At 45.8% G+C, this 21,356-nt stretch overlaps 1 protein-coding gene across 12 annotated transcripts in view; it reads right to left on the reverse strand.

The window, feature by feature from the left end:
- Nucleotides 1–21,356, reverse strand: part of LOC135921394 (sericin 1-like) — a 189,994-nt gene that overhangs the window by 52,313 nt on the left and 116,325 nt on the right. For 2 of the 12 annotated variants that reach the window (XM_070526096.1, XM_070526095.1), the window contains one exon: nucleotides 4,804–5,070. The exons of the other annotated variants lie outside the window; for them this stretch is intronic. In XM_070526096.1, the coding sequence (XP_070382197.1) occupies nucleotides 4,804–4,925 (122 nt within the window). In that variant the 5' untranslated portion in view covers nucleotides 4,926–5,070. The remainder of the gene's footprint in view (nucleotides 1–4,803; nucleotides 5,071–21,356) is intronic. 12 annotated transcript variants of the gene reach the window in all.

Consider the following 21,356-nt stretch of genomic DNA (forward strand, 5'->3'; position numbering starts at 1 on the left):
TGACATGGCCGTCGCGGCGTCCCGGTAATGCTTTCTGATTTGCCTTAACCTTTCCTACAAATGAACATGGCGTTCACTTTAAAGACATATAGCGTTTTTCTTTAGGCACATCTTTTATATTTCCTGAAAAACAAGCAACAGCGAAAAGTTCAGTAGTGTTCTCACTTAGTCACATATCTCTTGCGTGTTTAGCAAATGGTACTATTTGTGGGATGTTTCGTTGGGCTCAACTGCCGCATTCGTCGTTGCAGCCAAGAACGTCACAGCTAAATTCAAATTGTCGCACACGACTACATCTACATCGACAGAACTTGCAGCTCTCCATGCCGCTATGATGTACATCACCGAAGAGCCAACAGAGAAATGGGTCGTATTTTGTGACTCTAAGGCAGCCCTTCACAGCATCAAGTCCGCATTACGTCCCAGAACTTACGAGCAAATGACATCTGAAATCAGGGAATTGCACCATCATGCTCTGGAAAGAGGACACCACATTATATTTCAGTGGATCCCTGCTCACTGTGGCATCGTCGGCAACAACCTAGCTGACAAGGCTACCCAGTGTGCCCACGAGGATACCAAGACGCGTCCAACACCTTTGGCGAGTTCGGACGCTGCCAGAGAACTCCGCCAACTTGCGCGCAAGAAGTCTCAAGATCTCTGGATTTCAAGTGGCTTCAATTGCAGATTACGTCAACTGGACCCCACGCTACGGCTACAACTACCATGTAGCCTTTCCCGCGGCGAAGCAACCTTGTTGTGTCGCTTGTGGCTGGGAGTGGCGTTTACGAACGCATATTCCTACCGTATGGGAATGGCCGAGAGCCCGATGTGCGAATCCTGTGGGTGTGAGGAGACCATCGAGCACCTATTGTGTACCTGCCCTCGCTACGATGTCCAACGCCTCTCTCTGCGGGCAACTTTACGCAGGCTGGACTCGAGACCTTTCACCGAGTCAAAGATACTCGGACCGTGGCCACACCCGTCACTGGCTCGAAAAGCGATTCGTGCACTAGTCCAGTAATTGAAGTGCACGGGCTTAACAGACCGTTTATAGTGTCCTTGTGTTTGGTGTCCTTCCCACACGTACTCAGTGTTTACTCTCTCCCTTTCTTCCGCTTTCTATTCCCCTTTCCCCCACCCCCAGTGTAGGGTAGCAAACTGGATGCTGTTCTGGATGACCTCCCTGCCTTTCTTGTCCTTGTTTTCTCTCTCTCTCTCGTTGGGCTCCTGGAGTGTGCTCACTCGACCGCCAACGGAAGTGTGACGTACTGTTTCATTTATTTATATCCTTGTGTTTCACGTTTCAAAAGCCTGATTTTGCAATGACGAACTCTTGGATGGGTCACGGAATTTAATTTCGCCCCCTGGGTTTCGGTAATGCGCACGTAAATCCAAGTTACGGAGCTTTCTTACGTTTCACAATGTCTGGTGAAATGCCACTGCGCCTGGAATATTACCCGTGATGTCGAGCTAAGCAGCTTAACATCCAAGCTAGTGGGCTACTGCTACAAGTGTGCGTTGATCAAACGCAGGCTAAATTACACACACACACACACACACACAATATATATATATATATATATATATATATATATATATATATATATATATATATATATCCTGTCATTGTGTTCCGGGTGCATGTTCTTTGGTATGGGAGGTATTACCAATCTTTCCTTCGTCTCTCTCGGGATGTCCATCTTGACATCGTCCTGAAAGTAGTAACCTATGTCTAATCTGTCTAGGATGTGTCTGCCTGCTCTAGTCTTAGAGCGGCATTCATATTGTGCCCTACATTGCGCTTCAATGAGCTCGTCTATTGTGTTGTGTAGGCCTAATTGCAGCAACTTGTCCGTGCTGGTGCTGATCGGTTGTCCTATGGCTAGTTTGTATGTTTTCCGAATGAGGCATTCAAGTCTAGTTGATTCTAGCCTGCCATTTTACGTACGGTGCCACGTATACTATTATACTTCGAAGGCCTGTATTAACCTTATCGTGTTTTCCTCTTTCATCCTGCTATGTTTATTTGTTATCCTTCTGATTAGCCTCATGATTTGCGCTACAGTTCCCTCCAGTCTTCTGAGGGTTTCTCCGTTGTTGCCCTTGGCTTCAATGAGGAGCCCCAAGACCTCGATCCTATCGACCTTGGGTATGGGTTTCCCTTCGGCCGTTTTTAATTGTATCTCCTCTCTATGGGTGAGATCGTACCTGTAGTTGCCTGGTTTGCGACCTCTGCGAGTCAGCCAAGTTATGTTTTTTTTGCACAGCAAACCATTGCGAAAAGTAAACAGTGTTGTTCCTGCTGGCTGACATGCGGCTGCCCGTAGGGGTTTCAAGGTAAGGTCGCAAAGTTGCTCGCTCTCGAAGGTACCCAGGTCTGGAAAGTCGGAGATGGAAACTAGGTAGTCATCGAAGTTATTATGCGCAGCTTTAGCGTGTGGCAAAGGGAGACGCGATAGGCCGTCAGCGTCCGTGTGACAGCATCCGCTCTCTTTGTTAACGAAAAAGCTTTACTCTTGAAGGTGCAAAGCCCAGCGGGCCAACCAGCCTGACGGGTCACGCAGCCGGGTGAATGAGTGAATGATGGTCAGTCACTATCATGAATGCGCGGCCACGTAGATACGGGCGGAACTTCTGAATGGCGAAGACGACTGCTAGACACTCTAGTTTAGTAACGGTATAGTTTGTCTCCGCTATTGTATGTGCTCGACTAGCGTAGACAATCAAATCCTCAAGGTCACCGCAGAGTTGAAAAAGCACAGTGCCAACACCCACACCGCTGGCGTCAGTATGCAGCTCAGTTGACGCCTCCGGATCAAAATGCTATAGAACCGGTCCAGAAGTCAACAAAAATTCCAGCTGTTGAAACGCCGACTCGCACTTAGCAGTCCTCATTGCAAGTATTTGTGAAGGAGTGAGTGAGAAGGAGTGACGTGAGCGGAGAGGGTAGCTGTGCGAAATTCTTGATCAAGCGCCGGAAATATTAGCAAAAGCCCAAAAGCTTCGCAGATCTGCCGCCATGTGTGGCTGTTCGAAGTCGCGAACCACTGCTATCTTTTCGTGGTCTGGTGGTATGCCGTCTTTGTCGACCAGAAAGCCTAATACGAGGGCTTCACGCTCACCGAGATGACATTTCTTCGAGTTTAAAACAAGGCCAGCTTGCTGGATACAGTCAAGAACACCGACAGGCGCTGATTGTGCTCGTGAAATGTCCGGCCGTAGGTAATGACGTCGCCAAAATAGCACATGCAAATTTCCCATTTGAGTCCGTGTAGTACGTTATCCATAAATCGCTCGAATGTCGCTGGAGCGTTGCATAGGCCAAAGGGAACAACGTTGAACTCAAAGGGGCCGTCAGTTGTGACGAAGGCGGTCTTCTTGTCTGAGGGGTGCATGGGAATTTGGCAATATCCTGACCGTAAATCAACAAGAGAAATACGACGCGGACTGGAGGCAGTCAAAGGCGTCGTCTATTCGTGGCAGGGGGCACACATTCTTTGTTACGGTGTTTAGGCGGTGATAGTCCACACAGAATCTCAACAAGTTTTTTTTTTACTAGGGTCCCAGGAGCAGCCCAAGGTCTAAAGAATTCCTGGATCACTCCTTTCTGTAACATTTCTTTGACCTGCTCGCCGACGATTTTTCTCCCTGAAGGTGAAACGCGGTAGGGCTTGTGACGAATTGGCGTCGCTTGCCCTGTATGAAAGTGGTGTTCCATACGAGACGCTGGAGGTGTATGGGACGCTCGATGGCCTTGAGCAAAATCAAACAATGTGGCGTAGCGAGCGAGCACTCCTTCAAGCAGACACTGCTCACTAGAAGACAGCATTGTCTTCCTCACCATTGTCAGCGTCGAATGTTCCGACGCTGACAATGGCTTGCTCGTCAATACTTCCCAGTTTAAGTCCTAGCGGCAATCTTATCGATTGGGTTGAAACATTCACTGTCCACAAACGAATACAACCATCAGTGGTGACAACGAGGGCGCGAGGGACTATCACATTTTTCTTGAGCGCATTGTCATAATCGGGCTCGGCTAAACCACAAAAACAACTTGTCCGAGAGCCAGAAATATGGACAGGTTTAAACATTCCCGCCTGCGGGGTCAAACACACATCTTGCGACACGTCGAGAACGTCGGCGGCATCACTGGTGTTATCTGTCATAGAAGTTTGCACGTCGCGGCGAAGAGAAATCGCCCCCTTCCACTATCCAAAGTTTCCCCCCACTCACGCAAGATATTAATTCCTAAAATAATGTCATGCGTTGTACGTGCAAGCACAGTAAAGTCACTTCTAAATGTCTGGTCCCCTAATGTAACTGAAACAGAACAAACCTCAAGTGGGCGTAACAAAATATATGGGGGTTTCTTCAAAGTTCAGCACGCAGGACCCGACATAACATACGCAGGAAATAGACGACAAACTTTTAGGAAGACTTATTTAATAAACGTTTTCGGCTGGCGGACCAGCCTTCCTCAGAGTACAGTAAGGTACTCTGACGTAAAGTACTCTGACGAAAGCTGGTCCACCAGCCAAATCTTCAGTAGTAAGCCTTCCTAAAAGGTCGTCGTCCCTTTCCTGCGTCTATATATTCATATGAATAGATACTTTGATCGAAAAACAGGAGGCACTTCTCTTTATCATGGTCATAAACAGCCGCAGCCACAGTGAATCGAAGTCGTCCTCGAAAACGCCCAATTCGATGTGCAAAAAAATGTATAACTGTTAAAGTCTGTATTCCCGGTTGTTCCTGCGGCTGACAATATCCAACGAAACTTTCACAAGCGGGAATACTCACGCAGGGATATCGTTGCAAGTGCCTGAGGCTCCCTCGCCGCCTTCACGGCTTGTACCCGGGGTTGCTTCTTCGATGAAGGCAAACGCGGGAGGCGTTTGACCACCGCTTCTTTGTTCAGTCATAGCTGGTGACGACGCTCCGGAGCACTAGCGTCTTTCTGAGACAGAACTTTGCTGAATGATCGCGCATGCGCAGTCTGTGCTAAGGATGAGAGAGCCAGTAAAACAGCGGGCACTTGGGCAACTCGAATGTAATCGTAAAACCCATCTGGAAAAAAAAAAGACGATACAGTGCACCACTATGTTGACGCTAAACTATTAATATTTGAACACTAAACAAGGCGCCCCGGCGCCCTGTGCTGAATTGACACCAAATCATCAAAACAAACTTAAGCAAAGCCCACGCCCAGCCAAAAACCGTAGACACGAACATGTGTTTATTATGTTTTGATTCTTTCAGGAGTAGTCCTAATTCTTCTCGGGAGATATTGGCAGTCGTGACCAAATTAGTGAACAGACAGAATGAACAATAGGTGACCCAACGTTTACACGATGGCGAATCAGAAAGTCTTTTTCTCTATATAATTAGGCCAAATTACACCTGTAAATGTGAAGACAACTAATGTGAAGTCAACATTGGCTTTATCCCTGGCTGTGTAGCTATTCGAGCGACGATTGACGTTAGACATCCAAGGCACGTATAAGTGATGCCAGTGCTCTCTATTAGCACAGTATCACTCCTGCACGCTTCAGTGTGTTTTGGGGGTTACATAGAGCCTCCACGTAATGCTACAGGACAGTTTCTTGCGACAATGCCTCATCCCAAAAGTCTTTTCCACCCAACCATGTTCGAGGAACATATGCGTAAGCGCCCCGAGGCCGCTTCCACTCATACGGCTCAAATACCTCAGACCCTTCTTGCTGCCCTGGAAGGAAAATTATTTACCGAACGTAAACGATAGGTGCTCCGAACCGACAAGCGACGTTACTCGAATATAATAACATATTTCATCTACAACAACCAACGTGTAGTTCCTGCTGCACATGTGACCAGCTGGCACCACGTTGCAGCGGTCACCGTTTTCGCTCCAAAAAGTAATATGGGGTGTGTGTGCCAGAATTTCCTTCTTCTAGTATGACAGGCGCTGTCGTCAATTTGCCTCGTTATCCACGAGGCACTGCTGCGTGAATTGCAAAGGTCCTGCGCAAGGAATGGATGTTTCTCATGTGTTTTCGCCACCTCATTATTTTAGTAGACAATCCTAATCCCTCCATATGACCAGAGGAACATTCCTGAACGGAATTGCAAAATCTTGATGTTTGAACCGTGCAGACAGGACCACATTTCTCAACGATATCTTGCGGTACAAGTTTAATGCTCGACATCCTCAGCTGCCGTGGGAAGGAAAATTTCAAAATACGAGCGTGCCTATCGCGTACAAGAGAAGGGATTTCTTGCGGCAAGCAGAGTTGATAGGACATTGAAGTTGACTACACGCGGGAATTCTGTACGTCACCCTCATGAAGTGAATCTACGCGCGTTGTTCTATGAGGTTGTTTTGCGGTAAGAACCAAACGATTGCATCAGTAAATGCCTTCTTCGGTGTTACAGCCTTCGGAGTTGCCTCAGACGACGAGCTTGCTCGGGTCATTGATTCACGTGATTCACGTTGATTGATCGTAAAAAAGCTAAAACAACGAAATGCACCTGCAGTAAACGTTATCCTTCAGAAAACTTCGTTGTTACTGGCTCAATGACGCCTTGCATCTGCTTGTCAAATGATGGGCCTTCCCAGGAAGAGCTTACCTTTCAGAAAAAACATGCGTTTTCTGAAGTATGTAAAAGCAAGCTAAGTTTCCCTTTTTTTCAACTTTGTGCGCCTCAAATAGGGGCGCTTTATTTAGATTCATGTTTTGCCGATGCATTTACGGTGTTGAAAATCGAAGCAATTCATCCGCACAGCTGTAACTTAAAGCTTGAAAGTATCTTGCGCCGCGCACGTGCGCACCCGGTGATGCCCATAAAAGTTATCTTCGCTAAACATTTGTTTTTTCGGTGGTAGCAAATCTTAATAATAATAATATTTGGGGTTTTGCGTGCCAAAACCACTTTCTGATTATGAGGCACGCCGTAGTGGAGGACTCCGGAAATTTTGACCACCTGGGGTTCTTTAACGTGCACCTAAATCTAATTACATGGGTGTTTTCGCATTTCGCCCCCATCGAAATGCGGCCGCCGTGGCCGGGATTCGATCCCGCAACCTCGTGCTCAGCAGCCCAACACCATAGCCACTGAGCAACGGCGACGGGTTAGCAAATCTTCATCGGAAGCAGTCTACAGTGATGTGCCAGCTTATGGTTAAAAACAGGCTAAGGAAAAAGAAATTACGCCCATCCAGTGCACATGTTGGCATTGTGTAAGGACAGGTGTGTGCAGGATGAAATGTAAGACTGCAATGACAGTGTAAAGTTGACTTCTGTTTTTCTCGGTTCATCCTTGCGCTTGTGGCGTAATGGAAACTGCACAACGTATGCGTGCGAGGTAACTTGAAGCACGTCCCTATTGGGTCACATTGCAGGAGCCATAATTAACCACAAATTCCGGAATGGTTCACCTAAATATCTTCAGTTGAAAAACAAAAAGACCACAATTGCATGGGCTCACCCTGAACTGTCTTTCGCTGTGGTTTAGGCTTCGTGAATGCCTACTTGGCCTGTGCTTCGACCTATATTACTGCTCCTGGACATGTGAGACGTGTTTGCCATGTTTTTGTGTTTATCCGTGCAACACGCTACGAATCAAGAACATGCGCCAAACCGTGGACACCGAAGCCAGGTTGATATCCTTGGGAGGGATGACGCCATAGTCGTAAATTATGTCTCACACTCAGCACTAGTGAAGTGAGGTTATACATGAAATGATGAAATAATTAATGAAGCTCTGACATGCTGCTCGGCGAATGCCCGAAGGGTTACATCTGGCTAGTTAGGCCGACCGACGATGCCGCCAAGACTCAAGGCCAGGCCACCAGCTGAGGAAGCGAGGCACCGGTGGGGCTAGCACCCCGGCCACCTGTCTCCATTGACCAAATCAGGACTTCGAATAAAGATTTCTCTCTCTCTATCACCATGATTCAATTCCAGGGTGCACAAATGATTGCTTAAAAGCCTTAGTTGATTATTGCACAAGTAGGCCAGTTGAAAACGCTGCATAATTAGTGTACTGGAGGCAAGAGAAGTGTTCTTCGAAGATTAGAGAAGCTGTAATAGATCTTAAGTAAAAGTTTAAAATTGTGGAATTTAAGGCGTAGAGTTACACTCATGTTCGAAGTGTTTACCAAGATTATATGCATGATCTTCTAGGCTCCTGCCTCAGTCATTCATCAGGGTCTACGGATGAGTTTCCTGCCATTGGGAACTTGTTAGCCCATACCAGGTTTGCATCTATTCTGTGCAGGACCTTATGCTAGAGAGAAGCTGCCTCAGCTTGTTCTCTAGGTTGTCCTTGCGTCGTTCTATCCTTTGCCTTACCTTCTTCAATTCGATAAAATTTTACGTGTTTTGGTACCGATCAAGTGTGCCCAATGCTTTGATTTGCTTTTCTCGCGTATCTTCTCAGACCTCATTTCCTCATTCTTGCATGTGTTTTATGGCATCAGTAATAGAAGTGCTAAAGTATGCTATTGCATCGTCTATGCTGTTTGCTCGTCTAATAACGAATCAGACATGATTTTTTTTTAAGTACGACCAGTTATCCGAAGCTAGCTTCAACATAGGAATATGCCGAGGACAGGTGTGTTGCAGCATTAAATTTGACGCTAGTCTGATGTGTTTATGGCCTAAAAAGATATAAAATTCCTTTCCAAGTATGGAAGAAGCCCAGACGGGCCAAGTGCCTTATCAGCAGAACAATACTAATGAAGTGATACATTAAATAGATGCCCTCCTCTTTATTAATCACTCACCGTAGGTTACGAGAACTTGTTCCGTGAGCTTACCTTTGGCATCGCAGCGAGAGTCTCGCTACAAATAGTTGAGCATTCACCACCAGCACTCACTCACCGGCCATAAAAATTATTGCCAATAATACGCATTTGTCTTGAAGGTAAATATGAGGAATTATAACCAATCTATCATTAAGCATTACTTGTAGTGACACTGATTCGAGGGGTTTTTAAGTTGTGGAATATAAGTGACAGACTTGTCTGCACAATTATTGCCGTAACAGCCAATGAGGCAAAGCCATAGTCGCGGTATCTTCAGATGCCTATCACCGGAAGTTTGATTGTTCAGAGTTTAAATGCCTCTCCTGGAGTCATATATACCTTAAGCTTGTATTCAAATAATTGTTTAGTATGATCATCAAAGGGTTAATTAGCCCTCACGCATTGGAATACATTATCCGCAACGTCATAGTAGTACTGAAAAAAAAGGAAAGAGTTCCACGCGTCACAGTAGAATTCAAGTTTGTGTCCCCTACCTTTTCTCTTCACCAATTCTTTTTTTGGGGGGGGCGATCAAGTGAACGATGCCGGCCATTCGGCACCAACGGCTCGAAAGTTGTGTGCCCGCTTAGTGCCCGCTGAGTGCCCGCGCTTGCACGCTCTTCGCGCGCGTCTCTGGATTCACCTGGAGATGGGAGGTGATGTAGCCCGACGGTCCCGGAGTCGCCCAGCTCTCTTATAGAATGGGCGAAGATGATTTAACCAGTGCCACAGATCACACTGCCATGTAGAGGCCGGGCAAGTGACGTTGGCCTTTGGGACCCCCCCCCCCCCTTTATGGACCTCCCCCCAGATGACGCCAACAATTAAGGCTACTTCAGCTGCATCGAAGAGAACATCTTAAGTAGTTCACGTGAGACTGTTATAGGGGCGTTTCGGAGTTCGTCGGAGCTTATTGTGTTTGAATTTTTCACCTCGGCGGGAGCACCAGGCGACGATGTTGCTGAGTGCGCTATTCCAACGTCTTTTCAATACCCGTGACTTCCGTTAGGAATATTGGAATGGTTTTGGCTGGTTCACGTATCCATCCTGTGTAAACCATTTGTTTCAAACCGCAGCGCGGAAGAACGCTTTCCTCTCGGACATTTGGGGTCGAAGTGCCTGAATTTCTGCCCCGAGGGTCACGGTGTTTTCGTTCGCCATCCCTATTCAACTTCGGCTGGCTCCTTGGGCATGACGTTCGTGAATGTATGCAGAAATGCACTGTGAAACTGCAGCTCATCAAAGATTCAATTGTTAAACATAGTGGTTTTCCAAAGGTTTCCGGCCAGCTTTCCAGATCTCCAAATGGTGATCCGCTAATTATCGGTGGCTTCCTTGGCTTTGCAGCACACGTCACTGCGGGTGACACGGGCACACTCACTGTGGCATTTGTCGGGGTCATGATCGTCCTGGTCTTCTCGGGCAGAGGTCCGTACTAAAGCGGCAGGCGTAGTCTGCGGCTAGCTCGATCCTCCATGGCGATGTTGACAATGTTAACGCGACAGCGTTAAGGAGCTCGTGTCGCAGAAAAGCTGGTGTCGTTGGTGTCTCTGTCGGCGGCGTTGGCCATGAGCGAAAAATCCCGGAAGGTAATTCATAAATAACAACTTCCGAAATGGGTTGGGTGGGAATCGAACCAGGGTCTCCATAATGTGAGAAGGAGACGCTAATACTCAGCGACGAGTTCGATGGCTCAAAGCGGGACAAAAACGCCTCTAGTGAGTGCTGCGTTGCCTTATAAACGTTCCGTAGAAAGTCATACGGCGGTTCATATCGGTTATTATGAGCATGTAAATTACAGAAGTCGGAGTTAAACGACTAGCGAAGTACGTTACCGCTACAATTCTTCTGCGCTTGGCGAACACGCAAAGCCATCTTGCGGCAAACTCAGGAGACCCCCTCCTGGCAATGTACGCTGCGCACCACTCGCCCGCTTCTCCCCTTCGTCTTGTTTGAGCGCATTTGGGCCGTGCGGGGACAGGTGCGAGGATGCCCCAATACCCTTGCGTTTATTAATGGGCAGCGTTAACGGGCTGCGATATCGCTATCGCGTTCCACTGTCGAAGGTGAAGCTTAAGCGTCCTCCAATATTTTTCATGACTGGTGGGGTTTGATCAGTCACCACGAAGGTCCTCTACGAGATGTCGCGTTGTAGATACGACAAATAACACAGTAACAAGAACCATCACTCACGAACCATTCTTTATTGGGAGAACCGGAACCCACAAAACAAGTTACATTCGGGTAGAAAAATAGTGCCGGGCACATGAGTCGATCGTCGAACAAGAGATTTACGATTAACAAGCGTCGGCTGCTCACGCCTTATTCGTAGAAGATTCCAGCGGCATCTCTGGTGCTCGCGTGCCTTCCAGAATGCACAAATGTATTCGCGTTGCGCGTGAAATTCGGTGATAAAAATTGAGCAATACCAAAAATAAGACCCAACTTCGGAGCACCTTCTGATGCATGCAGGCGCGTCATGCAATGAGAAGGGCATCCGGTGAAACGCGCCCACAGCAAGAAGACATACGAACTACGCGTGTCAATATTATAACTAAAAACTATCTTGCTCGCAGGGACACGATTGTCACATGAGGCTAAAAATTCTACAGCTGTAATAGTGTGCAGTGCAAGGGAGAAGAGACGGCTTCAGAATGAATGAGAAACTGCACATTAAATGTGACAGAGGTTCCACATTAATACAACAACAGCTAAAATATTCGTTTTGGCAGAACAAATATTGTGAAGGTACATATGATTTCCGTCGAATTCAGTTTCAGTTTTCTCATCGGCATGATAAAGAAGAAAAACCTTCGCTGTGATTACAAGAGCCAAAGAGTGAACCAAAGCATTACGTGCATTGAACAATTTGTAAGGGACATAAATGTCCGCATGTTTATGTCTACATATTGTCATAAAAGTGGTCTTTGGAAGGCAACAAGGCCTAGGGATGTCAATTTTTGCTAGACATTTTTTTTTTGACAAGAAAACTGCCTTTTTTGAAAAAGTTTCCTGATGCGAGGTGTTCTCTTCTATTTACACTGCAGAATATTTGAAACGATGATAAGGTAAAGCTTGTTTACTAGTACACTGTCAGACCATTTGCACAGAACTAAACCAGGTGTCAAGGATTCTGTGCGAACGTTTCAACCTTCTAGTGACACAAAACACGAACTTGCTGCTCATTAGGGTTTGTCTAGGAATGAGTTCGCTAAAGCTACTTTGGCGAACAACATAGTTGTGCAAACAGCACGCTCTAGCCAGGACGTGCAATATACTTCGATATTCAAACATCCCGAATTCTGCTGGAGACGACATTTCCTTTCGTAATTTCGGAAAATCAAGCGGCATCATTTAGGTCTTGCATTTCACTCAGCAGTCTTAAACGTCAAAAGAAGCCCGCCTCTCCACACGATGCGTCGGGTTAGTTTATCACCCCGGCGGGAGAATGTCAGCGCTTATTTTTTCCTGCACGGGTTCATGGTCACGTTCATATACAATACCCATGGGCAATTCACTGCACTTGCGCACTAGTCACACTGTTAAGACTGCCCACCGTATGCGTCAAGGGATGCGCAATACGTTAAAATGCATGTCTAGACGAATCTCCACACAATTGGTTCCCATTATTCTGGCAGAGATGTGCGTCGATGTATTCTCTCTTTGTGGACCGATATCCACACAGCTTGCACTCCTACGGTGTTCCGTCCCCGTGACATGCTTCGCGGTGTCTTTGCAGACTATATTTGTGCTTAAAGGAGTGATTACATATGTCGCAAACGAAAGGTCTGTCGTTACTGTGTGATTTGAGATGATGGTTAAGTTCCGTTTTGCTTTTGAACGGTTTAGTGCATATTTGACAGATATGGGGTTTCAAACCTGTGTTAATCCGTTCATGATCACGCAAATTCGGCCTGTGCGCGAATGATTTCGCACATATTTCACACTTGTATGGTCTTTCGCCGGTATGCGTGCGGTAATGTGCAGATAGATGGACAGCCCTTGTGAAAAATTTACCACATGTTTGACATTTGTGTTTCAACTTCTTGGCAGACGATTGAACACTTGCTCTGACACCACAGGAGCCTTGCTCCTCCATTCCTCCGGTTCCAGTAGCATTCCTGCAAGGATACGGGCAAATTAGCTCAAAATGGCTCACTATTGTTATGGGACGACAAAACACATTTTGACCAATAGAGTGTTTGACGAAAAAAATCGCGCGTTAATGGTAAGGCGACTAGATCTTAGCGCTAAGATGCTGCATTGATATTTAGCGCTCGATTTGGGCTTCAGGTTGGCAGAATTTGAACGGTGGTTCTTTCGGTACCCTGTGATGCTAACCTGGAAATGAATTTTCCTCGTTCGAGTGGCAAGCGGCGCAGAAGCCTTTAATCATCTAATACATCATATTTCCTACACGAAACACGTGCAGGAGATTAGAAGTATCTCTTAGTGACGGCAAGTTAAAAAACTAGCCAGTCTGAGTATCGAAAATACAACTCCGTCTTCAACACGCTCACAAGGAGTATTCAGGCAAAAGTCCAGAAGCGTGCTTTCGGTAGTGAGACATTCGGCATTGAGAAAGCCTGTTTTGCGTCGGGTAAAATAGGTCTCCGTTTTATTGCGCAGCTCTTAATGACCCATGCTTGCGGCGAGCGTTGGTGGCGCAACAGAGCGAAGGACAAGAGCGAAAGATGAAAGAGCGAATGCGGAGTGGCAAAAGATGCGAGCCTTGAATGGTCGAGAGGCCGAGACCAATGATAGCTGCCCCTTCAGTGACATGAGCGCGGAAGATTGGTTTCATGCAAACTCGCGCTACCGCTCGTTTCGTAGTACCATCGGATCTCAGCCAGAGCGCTCATTTCGTGCTATGATGAGCTCGTGTGGGCTCTCACTTTCGCATGATGAATTGCATGCTTCGATTGTATTGGTCTGCAATTGTTTGCCAATCTCAGTTTATGCGCGTATTTTATGGAAGCCACACAGCACCAGCTATTACACTAGATCCTTCGATCAGTCATTTACAAAAGCCATCGCGCTTGACCTCTGCTATTTGTATCTCAAGATATTTGCCTGAATATATCCCGTAATAAAAACACGTACACAGCTGCTCTAAAATTTCACTTTATGGGCTATCCTAATGGTCGCTGAATTTTTCAGGAAAGATTCTCGCTAGGAAGAGTAGAAAGGTTCAGCAGCATGTTACTCTCTACGAACACCTGAAGAGGAAAGCCTCCTGCATGCGTGGTAATGCCTAATATTGTACGATCTGACGGGTCAGACATAGTGAGCTGCCGTACGAAGTAAACTTTTGGCACTGTAGGTTGACCTCCTCAACGTCACATGCAGGAACATAATGCATTCCTAAAGGTGATTTCGTTCTTGTTGTCATTGGCTCTCTTTTTTTTCGTCGCTCGTTCGTTCGCTCGTTTCTTTCCTTGGTTCATATTCAGCCATTACTTGCGTGCTTGCTTATGGGGTGTGAGCCATTCCTGATGATATTTCGCTCTCACTAGAGGCGCTTTTTTGCGGGTATAAGCCATTGAAACTAGCCTATTGAGGCTCTCGATTTAAGAAACGGAAATGGCGCAGAGGCAAACTACTCGCGTCATTTCTGACATGTGTAGGTGGAATGACTCCCCGTTGTACGTCATACGCCTTAACTAAAGTCCTACACATTGAATACGAAGAAAAACTGCCGGGTTCAAGTTTTCCTGCAGGGTTTGTACGAAGTCATTTGTTATTTGAGTCGCATTCGAACTGCACGCCGTTCGTGCCGTAGGCATCATGAGAACGACACACACATAATCATTTTCCCCCATACGTAGCAGGCACAGAAACATCAAATACTTCAGTGATTTCATGTATAATGGATGAAATGTGCTACCGAAGAAGTAAGTATTTTCTTTTTTTCTCAATAGGGTAATGAACGCTGCAAGCGTTGAGTTAAGGCAATGCTGGTGCTACAGCGTTTCTACCGTTTAGTGAAGAAAAATGCAACGGGCAGTCGAACAGAGACGGCGCATACAGTGTGTCTTTTGTACATCCTGCTGCCCGCTTGAAATGTCTGCGCCAAGCAGTACATGAACATTGGTCGCCATTCTTGCGGTAATATGCTTTTTACTTGTATACATGTATTTATTCTTGTTACGGTTGTTCACATGGCTCAGGCAATGCTATAGTTTGGTTCGAGTCGTGTGGTGTTACCTTGTACGTCGTTTCTAATCACTACAGTTTGGCCGGCATCCAGACCAGATTATTTAGTTTAGAATGACAACTTTCAAATAACGAAATTTCGTTCGATAGAGCCACTTAGACTGCGCCAAATTATCCATCAAAACTTTTATTCAGGCTTGCAAGTGGGAAAAATGATCAACTAGCTAAGCTTAAAAATAATTGAAGCTTAGAATTTACAAAGTTGATAATGATGATCATGGTTGAATTTTATTGGCGCTAGGGCATCTAAGGCCAAAACGTGACAGGACATGTGGCTTGGTTTAGTAAAATTGTGAGTTTTTGAACAGGACCTAAAATAAAAGCTGTATAGACGCTTTCACATAAACTATGTCTACATATAGCTGCGCATCAATTTTAAAATATTTACTAAGATGAGTATAAGGCCTTACATTCATTGGTTATAGGCACAGATGATCAATTATTGGGGATTGTCCGTGTCCCTAGCTTTACAATTCTTCCGTACGCAAGAGGAGCGAGAGCTCAGGCTTACTTTTGTGCGTCAGACCATATCTCACCTGTGAGGCACAATCTCATGTTTAGGATGATACGAGATGACGTCTAGAAAGTTAACTAGTGCAAGATAATTATAAGCGTTCTTTTAAAGTTAAAAAGTGCATCCTCTGATCAGGCCATGCCGGGATGGGCGGGTATATTGTGTAAGTAAAGTTCCAGAAAATGAGCCAATGGCTCTCGGTGAAGTTGAGTACATTAACTCAGGACATGCAAGACGGTTAAGTTCTCACCGCATCGTGTGCACATCGTTGGGTCAATTGCAGTCGAGAGGTATTTGTATGTGCCATAAATGTGTCCTATTCTGTGTCGTGCCAGCCTGACTTGGGTGAGTCGATCAAGCTTCAGCGGGAAGCATTTGGTTAACTGCGGTTTTAAAAGGTGCAGCCCATTTTCGACTACCCTATCCCAATCAGCATGCCAATGATTACGGAGGGCCTTTCGTAACGCTGGTTTCATGCCTGCACCAGGTATACAGCTTACATCAATTGTATCCCGATGACACGCTTGTCCAGCATTTTTGTCCGACGTTTCATTGCCTGCGATCACAGTGGCCTGGCACCAAGCCACTCTGGGATTCAACTTGAATTAGTTGAAGGAGCTTGTTTAATAAGGGGTTTCGGCTTGCTTTGCCACAGGACGGGGGGGGGGTGGTGACAACGCTTAAAGAATGTGTGTATATTATAGACTTTTGTATCTTGTGGTGTACTATATACTCAACAATGATCAGAATACCGTATGCTTCCACTGTAAAGATGCTGCTATGGTTGCGCAAAGTTCTAAAGTTTGAGAAGTTTGGGCCATGGGTGGCACATGATACCGAATTTGCACACTTTGAAGCATCAGTGAAAAAATGCAATAGATCTGTACTTGTCTTCAAGGGCCATGAAATGTTGCTGAATAAGGATACTTGGACAACTCTTTTTGTTAAGCTCTGTAAAGGACAAGTCACAGGTGACTGGACATTGCTCCCAAGGTGGGAGGAATTCACCATAGTACTTTCCTGCAGATCTGTGAAAACTATTGCACGTTTTTCAGCAACAGACATTACTACTAATGGGAACGGCGGGGCGTGGCGGGGCGGGGCGGGGCGTGGCGGGCTGGTTGAAGTACAGCTGGATTGAGGACTGATCATATATGAGTGCTTTGCGTGGTTGTTGTTTTAATCACATCGTTCTTATTGCATAGGTGACTCCGAGATATGTGCGCTGATAATCCAGTGGCCACTGATCCGACTCTGCATAGACACTTTGGACAGGGCTCGTACGAAGGTACCAAGTGCTAGGCGGATACCTATAAATAGATAGGATCGAGTAGCCTAAGTGCTGTCTTTGAAGCTGACTGGTAAACAATATATCCAAAGTCTATGCACAACAGCACAAGGCTTTCATAGAAAGATAGGAGACAATGCCTATCTGTTCCCCACGACTGGTGAAATAAAATGTTTAAAAGGTTCATAGTTTTAAGACATTTAGGCTTCAACTATTTTATATGTTGCATGAAGGTTAGCTTACTATCAAAATTTACGCCTATATATATTTGTTCCTTTCTAATTAATAGGCTTCTTCAATTCATCGTAATGCATGGGTAAGGACATACCCATCTTCGTCTGGAAAACAGCACGCAGGTACTCTTCTCTGCACTGAACCTAAACCGGTTTTCCTCCGCCCATTCCGCGAGCCGATTAACACTTACCTGTATCTGGCGTTCACACATGGACAGATTGCAGGATTTAGAGCTGTCTTGGATGTCGTCCACATAGACAAAATAAGACACCATGAATGGTATAGCAGAGGGGAGAGAGTTCATTTTAATCAGGAAAAGTGTGCAACTTAGCACTCCTCCCTGTGGTACGCAGTTTTCTTGAACAAAAGTGCGCGATAGTACATTGCCAATTCAGATTTCACATGGGTAATTTTGCAAGATGTTCAGCATATAAACGCAAATTCCATAGGACGACAGGTGTTGCAGAATACCGTATCGCCAGGCAGTACGATATGCCTTCTCAAGTTCAAAGAATACAGATAGACACTTTTGGCTGTGTACAAATGCGTCACGTATATATGACTCATGGAGACCAAAATTATCGGTTGTAGACCTTGCTCCTCGGAAGCCAGTGTGGTGAGGGACCAAGATACTATTCTATTCCAAAAAGAACACAAGACGACGGGTAATACTTTTTTCAAATACTTTAAGCGAACAGCTAGGGAGTGCAGTTGGTTTGTAATTGTTAACTAAGGAAGGGTTTTTGTCGTGTTTCAGTATTGGCACGACTATTGCCTCCTTCGAAGATGACGGTACATGACCAGCTGCAAAAATTTTATTGTAAAGACATAAGATGCAGTTTACGGTCTCACCAGGTAGATTGTTGATTATTTCATGTTATTACGTCAGAGCATGGAGCCTAGCTGCCACAAGAGCCTAGGGCAAGCTTGAGTTCATGGAATGTTAGTTGTTTGTTGTATCCTTCTGATGACAGCTTGTTTCGACGCAAAGGAATATTTTCATATATTTTTGTATGGTGCTAGAACTTTTCGCTATAATTTTAGGAGTTTGATACCCTCTGAAAGTGCTCACCAAGAGTGTTTGCTTTATCTTCTATTGTATCGCCAGAGCCAGCAATGAGAGGAAAAGGATTTGCACGTTGTCCGTTTAGTTATCCCTATTATACACTTTGCTAACATCCGTGTATGAGTTTATGGAACATACGTAGCGTGTCCAGCTTTCGCTTTTGGATATTCGGAGGATACGGGGGCAATTCGCTTTGCACCGCCTAATTTCTATTAGATTTTCTGTTGTTGGGTAGTTGAAAATCTACTCCATGCTTTTTCCTGGCGTTTCTTTGGTGTTTCAGTCTTTCTTCCACCACTGTTTTAGATTGACTTATACTGTGCAGGACTGAGGTATGCAGTTTTTAGCAGAACAGAGGATATCTTCAGTGATTTACGTGGTGAGTTCCTCCACACCTAGGTGCTCCACATCTTCAAGGGACAATTTACATAGGTTTCTAAATTTCAACCGGTCGGCACTACGAAGTTCACACTTTTTGGGGTAAGCTGGTCCATCGTGCCACTTTGTTGTTTCTAGGAGTGTTGGGACGTGATCGCTCCCATATGAATTACTAATTCTCCATCCCTGGTATGGAAGAAGTGATGCTGACCCTATGGCTAAGTCTATACACGAATACGTGCTGTGAGCAGGACTGTGAAATGTTGGCTCTGTCTTAGTAAATAGACAGGCTCCAGATGAAAGAAGGAACTCTTCAATTTCAATTGCCCGTCCTCTCACAACAGATGTTGACTCACCGCAGAATGTGCTGTGAGCATTGAAGTCTCCGATTACTATATAGGGTTCGGGAAGCTGGTCAATCAGCTTTTCAAATTCTACTTTGTGAAACCGTTCAACAGGCGATATATATATATATATATATATATATATATATATATATATATATATATATATATATATATATATATATATATATATATATATATGGAGCAAATAGTTATGAGTTGGTTGAACAATACAGCCGGAACAGCCACTGCTTCAATTGAGCTCTGGCGTTATACATGCCGGCATGCTTCTGACTTTTGGGCTTTGATTGCTACACCACCTGAAGAATTGCCATTATTTCTATCTTTGTGGAAAATTATGCACTGTCTTGAAAAGTTCTTGTGTGTAGACTTTAAATTTATTTCTTGAACAAAGAACAGTCATGGCTGATATTACTCTACTAGACCTTTGACATCATCTAGATGCTTAAATAGGCACCTGGCATTCCAATTAATTATTCGTGTAGTCATGTCGGGGAAGATTTTTGTTGTGTGTGTTCAAGAGCACGTGTTAAAGAAGGATAGTATGTATACTAATAATATTTGGGGTTTTACGTGCCAAAACCACTTTCTGATTATGAGGCACGCCGTAGTGGAGGACTCCGGAAATTTTGACCACCCGGGGTTCTTTAACGTGCACGTAAATCTAAGTACACGGGTGTTTTCGCATTTCGCCCCCATCGAAATGCGGCCGCCGTGGCCGGGATTCGATCCCGCGACCTCGTGCTCAGCAGCCTAACACCATAGCCACTGAACAACCACGGCGGGTGGATAGTATGTATACTAAGACGGTAACCGTTTAAGTTAGCGGTCCCTTTCTTTGAGCAGATAAAAGTATTTTATATCTTCTAGCGCGCTGGTGAAAGCGCTGATCTTTCGCCATCGATGACGCCAGTGATTTTTGATCGAGCTCTACAACCTGGTCGGAGGCACTGGTGGATCGTGAACTAGGCACTGAGACTTGCGTCCCAGGCCGTGGAGTTTGGTTAAGCTTTGGAACCTGCGGAATTGAAGTCTGCAGGCCCACCTTCGATGATGATGGAGCAGCACTTGCTGCTGCCGCCAAGCAGGGCAGGCGGAGTGATTACCGGACCACTATCAGGGACCGCGGTAGACTTCCGAGGCGTTCGTGACGCTCCCCCCGTCGCGCCACCTCGGAATAGCTCGTTTGATCTAAGTATGAAAGACATTTCCTTGCTTCGTGAAATGTTATATTTTCTTTGACTCATAGCGGAATGATTTCTTTTTTTCTTCTATTTAGGGCATGTCCTGGAGTAGCCTGGATGGCTTCCATCACAGTTCTCGCAATGTGGAGATAAGTCGCGAGTGCCTGACGGATGATCGTTCGAGCTGCATTTCGCGCAAGTCTGCCTTCCTTGGCATGTCTGAGATCCGTGCCCATACCTCTGGCACTTAAAGCACAGTGGAGGATTTGGGATGTACGGCCTAACACGTACTTTGATATAGCCTGCATCCAATGTACTAGGCAGCACACCAGTACCAAAGGTTAGTACACTGTCCTTTGTTTGAAGTTGTTCATCCTTCCTGAGCATTAGGATTCTTTCTACCTTGATCACAACTTGATCCTGGAAACCTCCAAGCAGTTCTTCGTTACTACGGTCCAAGAAGTCGTCCTCAGAGATTACTCCACGGCTCGTGTTCATGGTTCGCTGTGCCGACACAGTGACGGCTACATCGCCAATGCATTCCAAATTACTATTTTATAATGTTACATTTTATCCTTCAATTCAAGGAGGATGTCTCCATTGGACATCTTTGTGGCTTTGTAGCCAGGTCCTATAGCGTTTGCGAGGCATTTCGCCACCAAGAAGGGGGAGAATTTACACACGCACTTGTTGCCTGCACTGTGGATTGCTTGTTACTAAGGGAACTGTTCTTTATTGTTCTTCAAAAGGAATTGAAACGTTGCATCGTTGCGCGCTCTTTTTAGAGCGCAATCAAAGGAAAGTGGTTGAGTTCGGCAGCAGGAAAGTGGTTGTGTTCAGCAACAGTGCCACCCGCCCATCACCGAGCCCAACATGGGGCCGGAGCAAGTCTTACGAGTAAGACAAGCCCTCGCCAGCTGTACGGTGCTACTATAACCCAATATGGAGTACCCAAGATTGGCCACCCACACAAGGTTAACCCTCTCTGCCAGAAAAGTCGGAAGTAAATAGAAGAGAGCAGAAGACAGGAAAGATTACACGGAAGAGAAAAAGATGCAGAATGGAGAGGGGGACAGGAAACCAAAACTACCGATTTCCCCCGGGTGGGTCAGTCCGGGGGTGCCGTCTATGTGAAGCCGAGGCTGAAGAGATATGTTGCCTCCGCCAAGGGGCCGTAAAGGTCCAAACACCCATCGGCTCAAGCCCCAGGATCCCCTTTTTCCGGACCCGGCAAAGCCACTCATGGTTAGACGCGGGAGGGTCCGACCCCCATGTGCTCGAGTACGTGGTGTCACAACACACCAAATGCCTGCTGCGCATACG

This window comes from Dermacentor albipictus, chromosome 9 (assembly GCF_038994185.2).
Source record: "Dermacentor albipictus isolate Rhodes 1998 colony chromosome 9, USDA_Dalb.pri_finalv2, whole genome shotgun sequence".
In the NCBI taxonomy this organism is placed as follows: Eukaryota; Metazoa; Arthropoda; class Arachnida; order Ixodida; family Ixodidae; genus Dermacentor; species Dermacentor albipictus.